This window comes from Varanus komodoensis, unplaced genomic scaffold, assembly GCF_004798865.1.
Source record: "Varanus komodoensis strain SLA01 unplaced genomic scaffold, ASM479886v1 scaffold1, whole genome shotgun sequence".
Classification (NCBI taxonomy): domain Eukaryota; kingdom Metazoa; phylum Chordata; class Lepidosauria; order Squamata; family Varanidae; genus Varanus; species Varanus komodoensis.
The window spans coordinates 98993744-99008070 of NW_025335268.1; the positions used below are offsets into that span (position 1 = coordinate 98993744).

At 40.1% G+C, this 14327-nt stretch overlaps 1 protein-coding gene across 1 annotated transcript in view; it reads right to left on the reverse strand.

Moving 5' to 3' along the window:
* The window catches only part of CFAP43 (cilia and flagella associated protein 43), a 60415-nt gene that overhangs the window by 5199 nt on the left and 40889 nt on the right, over positions 1–14327 (reverse strand). Inside the window, exons 26-33 of the mRNA XM_044431363.1 lie at positions 12918–13007; positions 12754–12834; positions 10535–10660; positions 6974–7093; positions 6786–6893; positions 6261–6347; positions 5360–5448; positions 376–583 (exon numbers count right to left, since the gene is read on the reverse strand). Coding sequence (XP_044287298.1) covers positions 376–583; positions 5360–5448; positions 6261–6347; positions 6786–6893; positions 6974–7093; positions 10535–10660; positions 12754–12834; positions 12918–13007 — 909 coding nt within the window. The remainder of the gene's footprint in view (positions 1–375; positions 584–5359; positions 5449–6260; positions 6348–6785; positions 6894–6973; positions 7094–10534; positions 10661–12753; positions 12835–12917; positions 13008–14327) is intronic.

Sequence of the window (14327 nt, forward strand, 5' to 3'; positions counted from 1 at the left end):
AATTTATGACCTCGTTTCTTTAGCAATACTGCATGTTTCTTGCACATCTTTGAATGTTTGTCAACACCATAGGAAGCTTTCAGACGTTACATAAGCAGGGCATGCTAATTAATTGTTTTAATTTTATCTATCTAGTTATGGAAGCTGTTCAATTATGTTAGTGTGGTAGCAATGAACTAGTGGTTTGATGCATATACCTCTGAATAGTAACTTTTAAAAACTATTTAAAGTCCTAAAAGGTTGCTTAGTGACCAACTTGTCTAGTGGATCACACAGTGTGTATACATTTCTTACCAGGTTAGTATTCAGTTCTCAGAATACATTTTCAAATATGCAAATACTTGTTTAAAGGAAAGTGGAAATCACTTGACATACCTGTTGCTCACTTTCTACTTTGATTCGTCTAGCTGCACAGAAACGTTCCCAGCTGACAAGGTCAAGACCCTCAGGTCGGTTTTCAGGCTCATCCATTTCGTCAATGCTTTTCATTAAATGGGTCAGAGCATCCTGCTGAGCTTTGGCGGAGCCTGGACGATCACCATAGGGGTTAGTGGCATCAGCATGTATCTTTGTCTTGAGAGCCCTTTCATTGTGAACCACAACAAACATGGTTTATGTATTTCTGCTGCTTGTTACACATGCATTAGGACAAGGTCTAATGTTCTTAGGCCTGCACATATTGGAATCACTCTCCATTTCTATTTATTTTGTGCTGTCCTTACGTATGTATGTCAACAGTTACCATCTGTCTTATTCATACACTTGCTTTACTTTTCTTGTTACATCTATGAGCAACAACCAGTAGGAAAGTCCACATTCCTACCTAGTTCTGTCTCTGGTCCTTTTGAAGACCACCTTGAAGTCCTCAGCCCTCACTATTTATTTATTAGATTTATAACCCACTGGTTTCTTACAGTAAGCTCAAAACAGCTTACATCTTTCTGTTCCTGTTGCACCACCACCAACAACTAAACTAACCTGTGTTGGGCTAAGAGTTTATGTCTGGCTTACAGTCCTTGAGTCCCAGTCTTGCACTCTTAACCACTATACCACGCAGCTCTGGTAGCACCGCACTACCATCCAGTGAACCCTTAGGGCTACAACCATAACACTTCAGTGTTCTGTGCAGGATCTAACAGGTCATCAGCACCGTATACAAACATAGGAACCTATTGGATCATATAGAAGCGTTGCTAGTCCAACAGTAGCTACTGTTTCTAGACTATCTAGTCTGACAGTCTGTTTTCAGCAATCATCAGATAGAACAGCAAAAGCACTGATGTGCGAAGTCGTCTTTCTCATTCTCTGTATGGCTGACAGCTGTTTTGTTTATTACTTTTGGTTGCTTTGTTCACTTAGGGTATCTGCTAACAAAGGTGATGCAAGTTCACCATATTCTGTGCTCCACAATCTTTTATGAACAAGAATGTTTATTTCACTGCCTCAGACTTCACAGAAATGGGTGTGGCTGGTTTTATGAATTCTTAGCTCATACATTATAATAGGCATGCATGTACATTAGCCCAGTGACTAAATAAGGTTGCTCAAAGCAAAGCATGATCTGGCTCTGATGGGCTGAAAAGTTAAACATGTTTAGAAATGCCCTGAGCTTTGATGGGAAGTGAGGTAAACAGGTCTTGAACCTAGGTTTTGTCTGGGTAATCACTCTTGGGAATGCTAGCATTTCCTGGTCTCCACATATGCTTGCTGCAGAAGGAAATAGCTAGCCATGCCTGCACTTTATACAACTCTGGGGATGATGATTATTTTGACAATGAGTTTTAATTTCCATTTAAACCAGAGCCAGGGAACCCCTTTCAGCTGGAGAGATGAATTTAATTCTGAGAAAGGTATTGGGCTGCATTCCATCTGTGGGTGAGCCCAAAGGCAAAGAGGGTGCGGCCAAAATGTACCTTATTTTCAGCCTGCGCAGAAATAGGCAGGACAAGATTTCTGTATACTCACCTCAGAAACAAACAGGAATGAATCACTTAGCAACACTTTCAAATAGCAGCCCAACTATCAAGCCTCTACTCATAAATGAGCAGAACAGCTTCTATAATCCTAAGTTAACAAGCTTCAGAAAGAAGCAGAACTGAATCAACTGCTAACTTCCTCCCCAGACAAAGCATCCTCCAATTCAGGGTGGTGAATTGGATTCTGATTATGAATCATAATTCTTATTATGACTGATCAGAAGCTGATCAGAGGGAAGAACTTTTCCCTATGAGCAGTGACAAAATACTCTTTTCGTACTGTGGAGTAGGGAAAAGCTCTTCAGTCAGTTGCTGATTAGAGAGAAAACCATTTCTTGTAGGAATAAAGGGTGAACTCTAGGGAAACAACTTGTAGGCCATCAGCCAGAACTTGGCCTTGAGCCAGAGTGTTCTCATTCCACATTTAATCTACTTATGTGGAGAAGAACAAAGATGCTTTGTAAGGCTAGTGGTACTGCAGAATTTCTATTTCTGTATCTATAAAATAAAATGAAATAAATATATATTTATATTTTCTGGCTTTTTATGTAAACCATCCTGAGATTTTATAATAATCAGATGGCATATACGAAATTTTAAATAAATAAATTTGCTGAGTATAATTTTTGATTTTTATTGCTTACAGTGTGCTTACTAGGTACCAATGGAACCCACTACCTAGGGAGCTTGTGGGCTGTCCCACACTAGAGCCATGCAAGATGCAACTGGAAAGCCATCCTGGAGGGAAGGTTTAACTGGGAGTCCTACAATGAGCAAGAGGTTGGACCCAATGGCCTTCTGGCCCCATCTAACTCTCTATCTATCTATCTATCTATCTATCTATCTATCTATCTCCTGCCTTTTTCCTACAAAGGGCTCAAGGCAGCTTACATCTCTTCCTCCATCTTATCCCCACAACAACCCTGTGAGGTAGGTTGGGCTGAGAGTCTATGACTGGCCCAAAGTCACCCAGTTGGCTCCATGGCTTAAATAAATGAATAAAACATACATACATACATACATACATACATAAACAAAGTGTCTCCAATTTTATTTTCTTGAAAATATTTGTGAATTGAGATGACTGCCATATTTTTTTCCAGTTTTACAGAGAAGTCTCCTGTACTCTCCCTGCAGATGTCCCCACCATGGCAGTAAATGCCCGCAGCCCTTCCAGACGGTAGGAAGCAGGGGCTGCGAAATCCGTGAGCCGGACCTCGATCCTCAGCGCCGGAGAGAGGACAAGTGGAGGCCAACGTGGAGAGCCCCCAAGTGGACATTTTGTGGCAGTGCCCACAAGCAGCTCCTCAAAGCGGCAGAGGTGCCCAGGGAGTCGGGAAGGCCAGCGATGCTCGGCTGGCACTGTGGGGGCAGGGGGGCTCCTTTTCTACCGCCCCTCCCGCCTGGGCTTTGAAATCCAGGCATGGGTGCTTGTGCGGTGCTGGGAGGAAAGCCGGGCGGGGTGGAGGTTGGAGGCTCCGGCAGACTGAGCACCCTGATCGGGAAGTGGGGGGGAGACCCATCCTCCATGCCCTCCCCTCCTCTCCTCTTCATGGAGGTGCCCCAAACTGCAATCCGCAGGAAATTCCGTGCACGAGGTGTGATGGGGGGCCCCCTCTGCTGCCCACTCTGCACCATGTCTTGGGTGCAAGTTCAGAGGCCAACGTGCAACCAGCTCAGCAGGCCTGGGATCGTGCCCAAACAATCTTGCAGTGGGGAGGGGAAGTGGCGAGCTCTTTTCAGAGGAGGGGCCTCAGCATATCATGCTGGTACACAGATCCATGTGGTTGAAAGGGGTGTGGGTGCAATTCCACTAGTTTGCTCAGGCGTCTGGATCAACAGCAGAGTTCCAAGGAACCACCAATATAATCATTACGTGGGAGAAAGCCAAGCTAAACAAGGGAGCTTGTCATTTGTGCATTTAGCAATACAGGAAACTCTTCTATCGTTAGTGGCTATGAAGGAAGAATGCAGGTGTATTGAGTCAGGCTTCCAAATCTTGCTTCCGTCCTACAGAATGTTTGCTTCATTGATCTGTGGATCTAATCTCTATGCTGGGAATCCACGCAGCGTAGCATTTTGTGCTACGCTGAAAATACCTTTGGCAAAATTAGGGCTGCAGTCCTGGGTGACTTATTTAAGAATAAAGCCCACTGAACAAGCGGAACTGAATTCTGAGCCTTCGGATTGTGTTGTGAGGTCAAGCAGGTTGCAGGGAGAATAATAGCATGTTACTGAAGCTTGAAGCCGTGAATCACAGGCACGAACACAGACTATCAAAGGGACAGAGCATTGGAGATGCTGATCTATTGCAGACTGTCATGAATTGCTTGGACCAAGAAGGTGACAATGAGGAAGGGGGAAAGAGAATGTATCAAGACCAAGAAACATGAAACTCATAAACCTTAGAATATTTCAAGCCAAAACATAAACTTGCGGGGTGCCGATGTACAGGCACTGCTGAAAAGATGGACAGCTCCCTTCCCATACAGCTCAGCGAGCTCCTTCTGCAGGTCTCCCAAGCTGCAGTCCCTGACTTTGTTTTCGCTGTTCTTCGCGATGGTGGCCCAGGAATGCCGCCGGCCCTGATCCCGCACGCAGCAGGCCACGGACCAGATGTCTACTATTCTATGATTCTATAATGCCTATATCTAAAGAGTATTTTCTTTTCTTTTTTCCTGGTAAGGCATATTATACATAGATCAAACCCAGTCAAATGTGTGTGCATGCATGCGCGCATGCGCGCATGTGTGGCTCGCATTATGTACTTGAATAATGCTCAACAAACCATCCAGAAAAGGAAAATAGGGTCACCTGAGCCAGTTCATTGCTTGTTCACCAGTACGGAGGCAAGAAAAGAAAGATGGGGTGAAGTCATGGTGTTGATGGAAGGTGATGGACAGGCTTGGCCACACTGCCTTGTAACACCCAGGATTTTCCAAGTTCCAGTTCCAATATGGGCCATTTTAGTGCTTTAACTCAAAGTCTACAGAGGTTCCCAAGCTGGGACTTGTGCAGATTCCTCAACTGAGACGTATGATAAACCACACAGAATTGAGTATAATATGCAGTAGTTCAGGCAAGCATTGAAGTTAGTCACACCTTGGTCTCATTGAAATCAACAGGACAAGTTAGTCATGATTCACTTAAATCCCACTGATTTTAGTGGGACTAAAGCATGACTAAGTCTGTATCCAACCCTACATGTTTGACCAATGAATGTTAACCAATCATTTACAATAATGGTTCTTATATGGTTGTCCTGTCCTAGTTGCTGCTTAGCTGCAATGCTCCTAATCAGACTGTGTCAGCCGTAGAAAAGCATTTTATTTCCTAATGCAGAATGAACCAGAAAACAATAGGGACCACCAGTGGACTCTTACCTGGGTCGACGTTTGTAAAGTTTGAATAGTTGATCAATGTGATGAGTAGGAAAATCTGAAAATTCCTTTCTAAAGCCACGCTCCATTAGCTAACAGTGAGAAGGAAAGCATAACGCCATATTAAGCAGGAAAAAATATAAGAATACTAGCATGTGCCCATCCTGTCCTGACATGCAAGATGACCGATCTTCAGAAAACACCCACTGTAGGTTTATATAAAGAGTATAGAATGCAACTGCACAGCCACAACAGTATTCCATAGTATGGAAACAGGCTTTCTAACACAATATATAGTGTTATTAAAGAATTTGGAGATCTTTGGAAATCAGAATTTGTAAAATCAAGGCTGTCTTTACAATGTACCATAAAGCAAGACCAAGTAGTCACCCTCACATTGTCGTCACTGTAGAGCCTACCTTCTACCTCCATGTGTCAGTTAAAAAATATGGGTAGGTGCATAATTTTGACTTTTTATTACAGATGTATTCCACTCACCTCATATTCCACTTTTTAAAGGACAAGGTTTTTGCCCTGTGAAATACATTGGCGGTACTAAATAAATAATAACAATTCTCTTTATTGTATGCAATGAGGTGGTGGAAAAAATAATATCCTGTGAAAATACCACGTGGTCTCTAGCTATTTAAGTGGTAAATAGTTCCACCTTCCATTTACACAAAAAAACCTAACTGGTTAAAAATATTATGTTCACAGTGTAGTACTGAGACACTACTACCACTCCTAAAATATTCACTGTCTCCATATAGGAATAGAACATACTTAAGTGACTGATAATTTAGTTGAAATACTTGAAAATAAAAGTAGGATTGACAGAGACCAAACGCTTGAATTTGACACCTTCAACTGAACAGATATTTGGATCAGGTCCTTATGTTCTTACTTTGTCTTCAGCAATTAAAATGTCATAAGCTTCTCTGTAAGCTTCCACTTCTGCTCTGGATGCCTTTAGTGCTTCATTAGACAATGCCTGTACCAAAACAAGTGCATATAGTTGACAGCTTTTGTAAAGCATGAGGGCAAGTGAAATAAGTGAAAGATTCCACCATAATACAACTGGATGTAATGAGCAACTGATGCATAGAGTATATTCCTTTTTCCAGGAACTATTTAAGTTATTTCATGTCCTGAAGCTGTCACTCAAGATATCAAAACATTTTTTCTTCAAAATTGATGATAATCCAAGTTGTATGCTTCTACAGATAGAAAGCAGAAAGCCCTGGCATTCACTGCAACAGGGGTGTTTTATAGTGCCCACTATAAATCTGGGCACTGGAATGTGGGCATTCCAAATGAAAAGCAATTTTAGGAGGAAATTATTTGCAGCAGGGGGACAGTACTTTAATCCCAAATGGCAGGTTCCATAAGATGCAACTACTTTTTAAAATTTCATACATTATTCTTTTACCTTTTGCTTTCTTTTTTTATTAAGGTAGTGATAGAGCCCAGCTTCTCTTGTGCTAAGTTCTTCATCCAAAAGCAGTGAGTAAAGAAGATTAGTTATTTTGAGTTCTTCCTAGGAAAAGGTTTCACAAGAAAACAATCAGATGTATGTTTATAGGGAAGCAATGCTTATGAATAAACGTTTAAACTCACCTGGTACACAACCATTTCACATTTGACCTTTTTCTCAAAGAGCCTATTCACAATTTCATCAAATGACTGTGTAGTTTCCTGGATAGAGGCTTGAAGTTTTCTTAATTCAGTTTCCAGAATCTAAGGAAGAAAGGTATACTGTTTTTATAGGTATAGTTTATAGTTAGGAATTAAGCTGAAGGAATTTTAGTTTGAGTTTCTTTTAAAATCTAAATCTCCTCTCTTAAAAACAATACTCTAGAAGATTATGCTTGCAAGAACATGATTGAAAATATAAGGTTTAAATAGTCAGGACCCAATTTTATACTACATTCATTATATCAAAAGTAACCATGTGCAAATGATACGATTTTAAAGAATTCTGAAGCTTTCACAGAAACCTAGAGAAACCTTGAGAATATCATAATGAAACACACATGATAGCAGGAACATGGCCACATTTCTTCCCTTTTACCTCTGCTCATCTTATTCCTTTAGCAGCTAATTTTTCTAAGGGGAGGGAATGGTAGCATTAGGAAAGAATGGACACAATTAGCCAACAAAGCGGAACATTTTAAGAGAAACATATAAACAAGGAAAAACATACTGGTGAAAAAAAATCAACACATTGATTGGGTTCACATGACACAAGCCATGGTGGGTTGTCATGTTGTGCAAATGTGACAAGCTATCTGCTGTTGTAGTTTACTGTTCCCATTAAGTATGGTTGTGTGACTTACCCCATCAAGAGCAATGAGTGGTTCGGCAAGAGAGTAAAACCCCCTTCTTCCTTGCTAAACTCTCCTAGGCCACCATCAGTGACAGCTCCCCCAAAAGTGATCCAAGTACCCAAGTAGCACAAAATATCCAAATGACATTTGGGGTGATGAGGACCCACTAGGTTTAGCCTGCTGTGATCACAAGTCCTTTTGGCTCACTGTAGCTTTTTCTCCCATTACCTTTTAGAGACGGTGAGGGAAGAGTTGCCAATTCATTTTATATTATTTATTTATTTAATAAACTTCTATGCCGCCCCATTTGCCGAAGCCTCGGGGCGGCTCACACTATTGTATACTGTGGTCCCTCACAGAAGTTTGTGGGTCCTTTTCATGATGCCATCATCCTCCAGGCCTCCACTGTGTTTCCCATCCAGTTTTGCAGCTTATTTTAGACTGTGGAAAGTTTTATTTCCTATCACACCTTTTAGCAAAGAACATTACAGAGCACTTTTTGCAATTGTGCTGTACTGTAGCACTACCTTGTGGTTATTTAATAAAGCATATGGGAAGGCAGACTAAGTAAACTACTGGAAGGACAACATGTGGAAAGGATATGCTTTTCCTTATGCAACAAAAATAGAAGTCATCTCAATAAAGCTTCATGATAAATACCTCCTGTATAGAACCACTTAAAAAGGGGTGGTTTGTACTGTTCCATGTTCCCAATCACTGCAGTCTTGGGAACAAGTGGAAAAATGAAAACACCCTCAGGATATTGGAGTCCAAATACACATACATGCACACACAGTGCCATGAAAGGGCAAACATGGATTTATTTAATTGTATCTCTATACTGCTTTTTCTCCCTATCTTTGGTGGAAAAGCCCAGCTTAAATATGTCAGTTGCTGATGTAATCATAGCTTGGTTTGTTAATGACCTGTTCCATATATTTTTATTGCAGATCTCTTCAGCTCCAGGCCCGTTTCATGATATTGTTACTTAAAACATGTAAGAGAAGCAATCCCAGGTTTCTTGCTTATACCAATTGACTGAAAATAGTCTGCCATTTTCATCCAAATTGTCCATTTGGGGCAAAACATGACTTTGCATGTGAGAAAAATATAATACCAAATTGAAGATAAAGAAGCAACCTCAAGAAGGCTAATTCTGGGTATAGAAAATAAAGAAGCCATAACTATCAACACAGTCCTTTTCAAAGTTCATCCTAGAAGTAAAGCCAAAGATTGCATTATTCATGTTCATATAATATTGTGTTGTTGTTAACCAGCTGTTCCTCTCTCTCCACTTAAATAGTAAGTATAAATAAATATGACATGTTATACTTTTAAGCAACTTGATAGTGGGACAGTTCACATGAGCACTTTGTGCTAAATAAGCCCCAGTGGCTTGTTTAAGTGACTGCATTTGCCTAATCACCTGTCTGGGTGCAACTTGCCCAAATCCAGGTGGCAAGGCTTGTTGGAGAGTGAAACAAGCCTTAAAATAACTTTTACACTGGAGAGTTGTTTTTTCCTCCAGCAAGCCTAATGTGGATGATAGGGCGAGCTGCACCCTGGCAAATGGCCCTGGCATGTGCTGCAGTTTTAAACAAGCTCCTATAGAATCTTTACCTTTAATATCTCTGTAGTATCTCCCAGTATCTCCTGACCATCTTATTTGTCTCTTGAGAAACCTATATGCGAGTCAAGAAGCAACAGTGAGGACCGGACACGGAACCAATGATTGGTTCAAAATTGAGAAAGGAGTTCGGCAAGGCTGTATACTTTCGCCCTGCCTATTTAACTTATACGCAGAGCACATCATGAGAAAGGTGGAGCTAAATTAATCACCAGTTGGAATTAAGATTGCTGGGAGAAATATCAACAACCTCAGATATGCAGATGATACCACTCTAATGGCAGAAAGTGAAGAGGAACTAAAGAGTCTCTTGATGCGGGTGAAGGAGGAAAACTAAGATCATGGCATCCAGTCCTCTCACTTCCTGGCAAATAGATGGGGAAGAAATGGAGGTAGTGACAGATTTTATTTTCCTGGGCTCCAAGATCACCGCAGATGGGGACTGCAGTCAAGAAATTAAAAGACGCTTGCTCTTGGGGAGGAAAGCTATGGCAAATCTAGACAGCATACTAAAAAGCAGAGACATCACCCTGCCAACAAAAGTGCGTATAGTCAAGGCTATGGTTTTCGCAGTTGCAATGTATGGCTGTGAAAGCTGGACCATAAGGAAGACTGAGCGCCGAGGGATTGAGGCCTTTGAGTTGTGGTGCTGGAGGATACTCCTGCGAGTCCCTGGACCGCAAGGCGATCAAACCGGTCAGTCCTAGAGGAGATCGACCCTGACTGCTCTTTAGAAGGCCAGATCCTGAAGATAAAACGCAAATACTTTGGCCACCTAATGAGAAGGAAGAACTCCCTGGAGAAGACCCTAATGTTGGGCACAATAGATGGCAAAAGAAGAAGGGAACGGCAGAGAATGAGGTGGCTAGATGGAGTCACTGAAGCAGTTGGTGTGAGCTTGAGTGAACTCCGGGGGATGGTGGAGGACAGGAAGGCCTGGAGGAATGTTGTCCATGGGGTCACAATGGGTCGGACACGACTTCACGGCTAACAACAACAAAGTATCTCCCAGAGTGATCATGCAGACCATGTCCATACCAAATATTTGGAAAAATAGTTAAATTACCATTACTTCATAAAATAAACCAAAAATATCCATGTTGAGCACATGTATGTAACATTTGACTTGTAATTCTTTTCAAAGTAGGCAGGAAGGCTTTCCAAAAGGAATGCTTCACACTTTAGAGAATGGGAACTCTGATACCCTTCTTTCTCAAGGTTTACCTTTCGATGTTTCTCTCGTTCTTCATTCAGTTCCTTAACTTTTTTCTCATATTCTTTATATATTTTCCTTTCATCTTCATTCCAGAGTGCTTCTTCTTTTGCTGCAAAACTGGGTGCTGGAATCTCCTAGATATATCAAAGACGACTTTCAAAATTCCATTAGATATTTATTGGCTTTATTATGCTTGAAGGATTTATAACATGAGTTCTGTCATATTCTGGTGACATATATAATGGTATTATTGGGACTCTAAATGAATTGCTGATGGGCACCCTCAGATTTGCATGGTCCCCAGTCCATGGGAAAGCATCTTCGCCCAATTTTAAAATAACCTCACTTTCTAGTGACATGTAAACTTAGGAATGGTGTTCTGTTTAAACTAGGATCAGAGAACAAACAAGAATCTGAAACCTCAGTTTCATTCTCATTAACATAATTTAAATAAACCACATTCCCCCAAACTTGGATGTTAGAAGAAACTATAGGTAGTTTAAAATCAAAAGTGGAAGCTTTAATCTTTTCATGAGGATGAAGGAGACAGGAGGGCTCCATTCTTGTAAACTGACATAATGGATTCTTATCCTGGTATCTCTCAACTGGGTTCAGATGTAACAGCAAACTATGCTTTGACACTGCACAAAAAGGCTTTCTGCTCATGTGCTCTCTTTCCCCTCCTCTTACATTCTCCAAATCATTGATTTTTTTTCCTATGTAGCACCAGGCATCATCTGAACCAGCAAGCTATATTTGGGACCAGATTTGCAATCCTGGCTTGTCATTATGTAGGACCCAGCATCTTAGCTTTATTAACCAGGATCTTATTTATTTACTTATTTATAACATTTTTATGCCGCACCCATCGCAGAAGCCTCGGGGCGGCTTACAAAGAAAATAAATAAACAAAGAATAGAATAACATTAAAAATTTGGAGTTTCTCGGCCATAATTTAAAACCACTAAACAAAACAACCGATTAACAATTAAAATATCGTTTAAATAAAAAGGTCTTGGCCTGGCACCGAAAAACAAATAACGACGGCGCCAGGCAGCCCTCTCTGGGGAGCACATTCTTAAACCATTGTTAAATTGTGCCTTATGTTTCTTTGCAATAAACTGATGTTAAATTGTGGCTTCTTGTTTCAGATGTAACAGGGAACTGTATTTTTAGCTAGCAGGAACTGGTCCACCAGTAATAGGAACACTTGTTCCTAGCATGCTGAACTATGATGTAGCAAGCTGGAAATGTGCATATGAAGTAGACCTAAATGCATATTGATCAACTGTAGCCATCAACATCTGTAAAGTCTTTAGTTTCCAATAAATGCTGACTGATTTCCCTCATCCTTTGCCTTGGCATAACTGGTAACACTGAGTATGAAGGTGCCAGGTTTCAAACAACTTTTGGAAATGTACTTATTTTCATAGGCTTTCCGTAGCTTGCAATGAATTATGACGCTCTTCTGTTTCACTTGTTGTTTCTGCTGTAATATTTTAATGATTATTTTTATATTTTAACATTCTATCAGATATATGTTTCGGTATAACCTGCTTAGAAATGTTACTGTAAGTGGTATATAAGTATTACAAAGATAGAAAGGGCCAGTTGGACATGATGTTCTCAACCTGATAAATAATAGTTTATTTAGTCAGAAACTAGTATTAGGGTTGTCCCATTGCACTGCAGGTTCAATGCTGGAATTCTGATCTTTTAAAACCATAATTTCCTGTTATATTCACGTGAGGAACTATTTTTGTAATATTAATTTATTAACAAGGATCTTAAACCAAGATAAAACTGCCTTAACATCCTGGGTATTAATTCAGCATCAAACCATAGTACCCTGTTCCAGATTAACAGAGAATTGTGGTTTAAAGAGATCAGATATGGAACACCAAAGCTGGCACATGAGGAAGAAGAGAGAAGAAGTTGTTCATGGATTCAGTGCTTGTTTATGGCTTTGTAAATAATTTGAGAAGTCAAAAATATTTAGTCCAAAAAGATGCAGGGGAAAATCAATTTATTTACAATTAATTTACCCCCAGAAGATGATTTTCTCAATATCATTATTTCATGTTGATCAAGATCATTGTCTTCAGAAAGGCAAGGCTGCTTTGTTTGTGAGCTAAATATTATATTGCTTTGCAGTAATGTGGACCCTTAATTGTAACTTTGTATTTAGTGGACCCCTAATTTTAACTTCAATAGAAACACCACTCACCATCTTCAAAATATCTTCTTTTTTTATTTCAAGGACTCCATTCATCATGTCCATAAGGCCACGCTCTCTTGCATTATCCCCCTGAAAACCATGGTGAAATAAAAGGTAATGTAAAAATGGAACACTGGTATTGAAGAGGGGAAAAATGAAGAAAAGCAGATTACCTGAGCAGCAAGCCGTCTTTTATATTCAATCCTCGCCATAATCTTTTCTTTTGCTTTCTGCACTGGTGTCAAGTACTTTTCCACTTTGATCTGTGAAGACAGAAAGTTCAGCTTCAGCTTTTTCCATTAATAGACTGTCTGACAGTTCAATTTTTTTTTACACAAACTTCATAGTAACCACCCCATTTTCGTACCATCCTTACTTCATAGCAGCATTGGATTCCTTATTTCTACCACATTTGTGGGGATGATATATTCAACAACACATTATAGATTACATAATTTTGAAATTATATGTGAACTTAAAAATAGCTATGTAATCTATAATGTGACCTTAAATATAATTATGTAAGGTCATGTTATAGATTACATTTGTTACATGAGTGGTACAGCTTAATAATGATTAATGGGCAGATAACTGTCTGAGCATCCTCAGCATTTGGATAAGACATCACTAGTAAACCCCGTGCGCATTAGTCATAGCTGTAACCCTTGTTTGAAAGTAGATTCACTTATGAGCCTTACATGCATAGTACTGCATTTTCCATTTAAGAAATGGATGGAAGTGAACCACACATACAAGATTCTGACTTCTGCATGGGAAGTGCGTGTGTAAATCCATTCTTACTTTGGTTTTGATCATAACTGATGGTATCACTTATGATGAATGAATGTCATTTCTGAAGGCATTTTGCAAACTAGCACTTTCTGGAATGTCTGTTGTAGGCATATGCCCCTAAACAATATCATCCTCACCCTTACATTAAAATCCATTGTTTACATTAAAATCCATTTACTAGGTTTATATCGCACCCTTTTATTTTTCTTTTTTAAGAAATCAAAGGGGCTTACATCATTGCTCTCCTCCTGCTCTCTGTCTTATCCCCACAACAACCACCCTGTGAGGTGAGCTTCTGTGACCCAGACTCTCAGCCCAAAGACACCCAGTTGGCTCCATGGCTGAGATGAGCAGGACTAGAACCCAAATTGCCTGGCTCCCAGACCCACATTCTTAACCATTACACCAGACTATGTTCCTCTTATGAGGAACTTGAAGTTGCTTATATAGTCTTTCTCCTCTTCTCCAATTTATACTCATAACAACCCTATAACATAAGATAAGCACATATATGTACATGTGGAATGTGCTCCTCAGAGAGGTCCGCCTGGCACCATCGTTATATGTTTTTCGGTGCCAGGCCAAGACCTTTTTATTTAAATGGCATTTTAATTGTTAGCTTATTTATTGATTTTATACCTTTGGCCAGGGCGTTTCCAATTATATTGTTTTTATATGATTATACGTATTTATTTATTGTTGTAAGCCGCCCCGAGGCTTCGGCGAATGGGGTGGCATAGAAGTTTACTAAATAAATAAGTAAGTAAGTAAGTAAGCAAGCTAAGAATGTA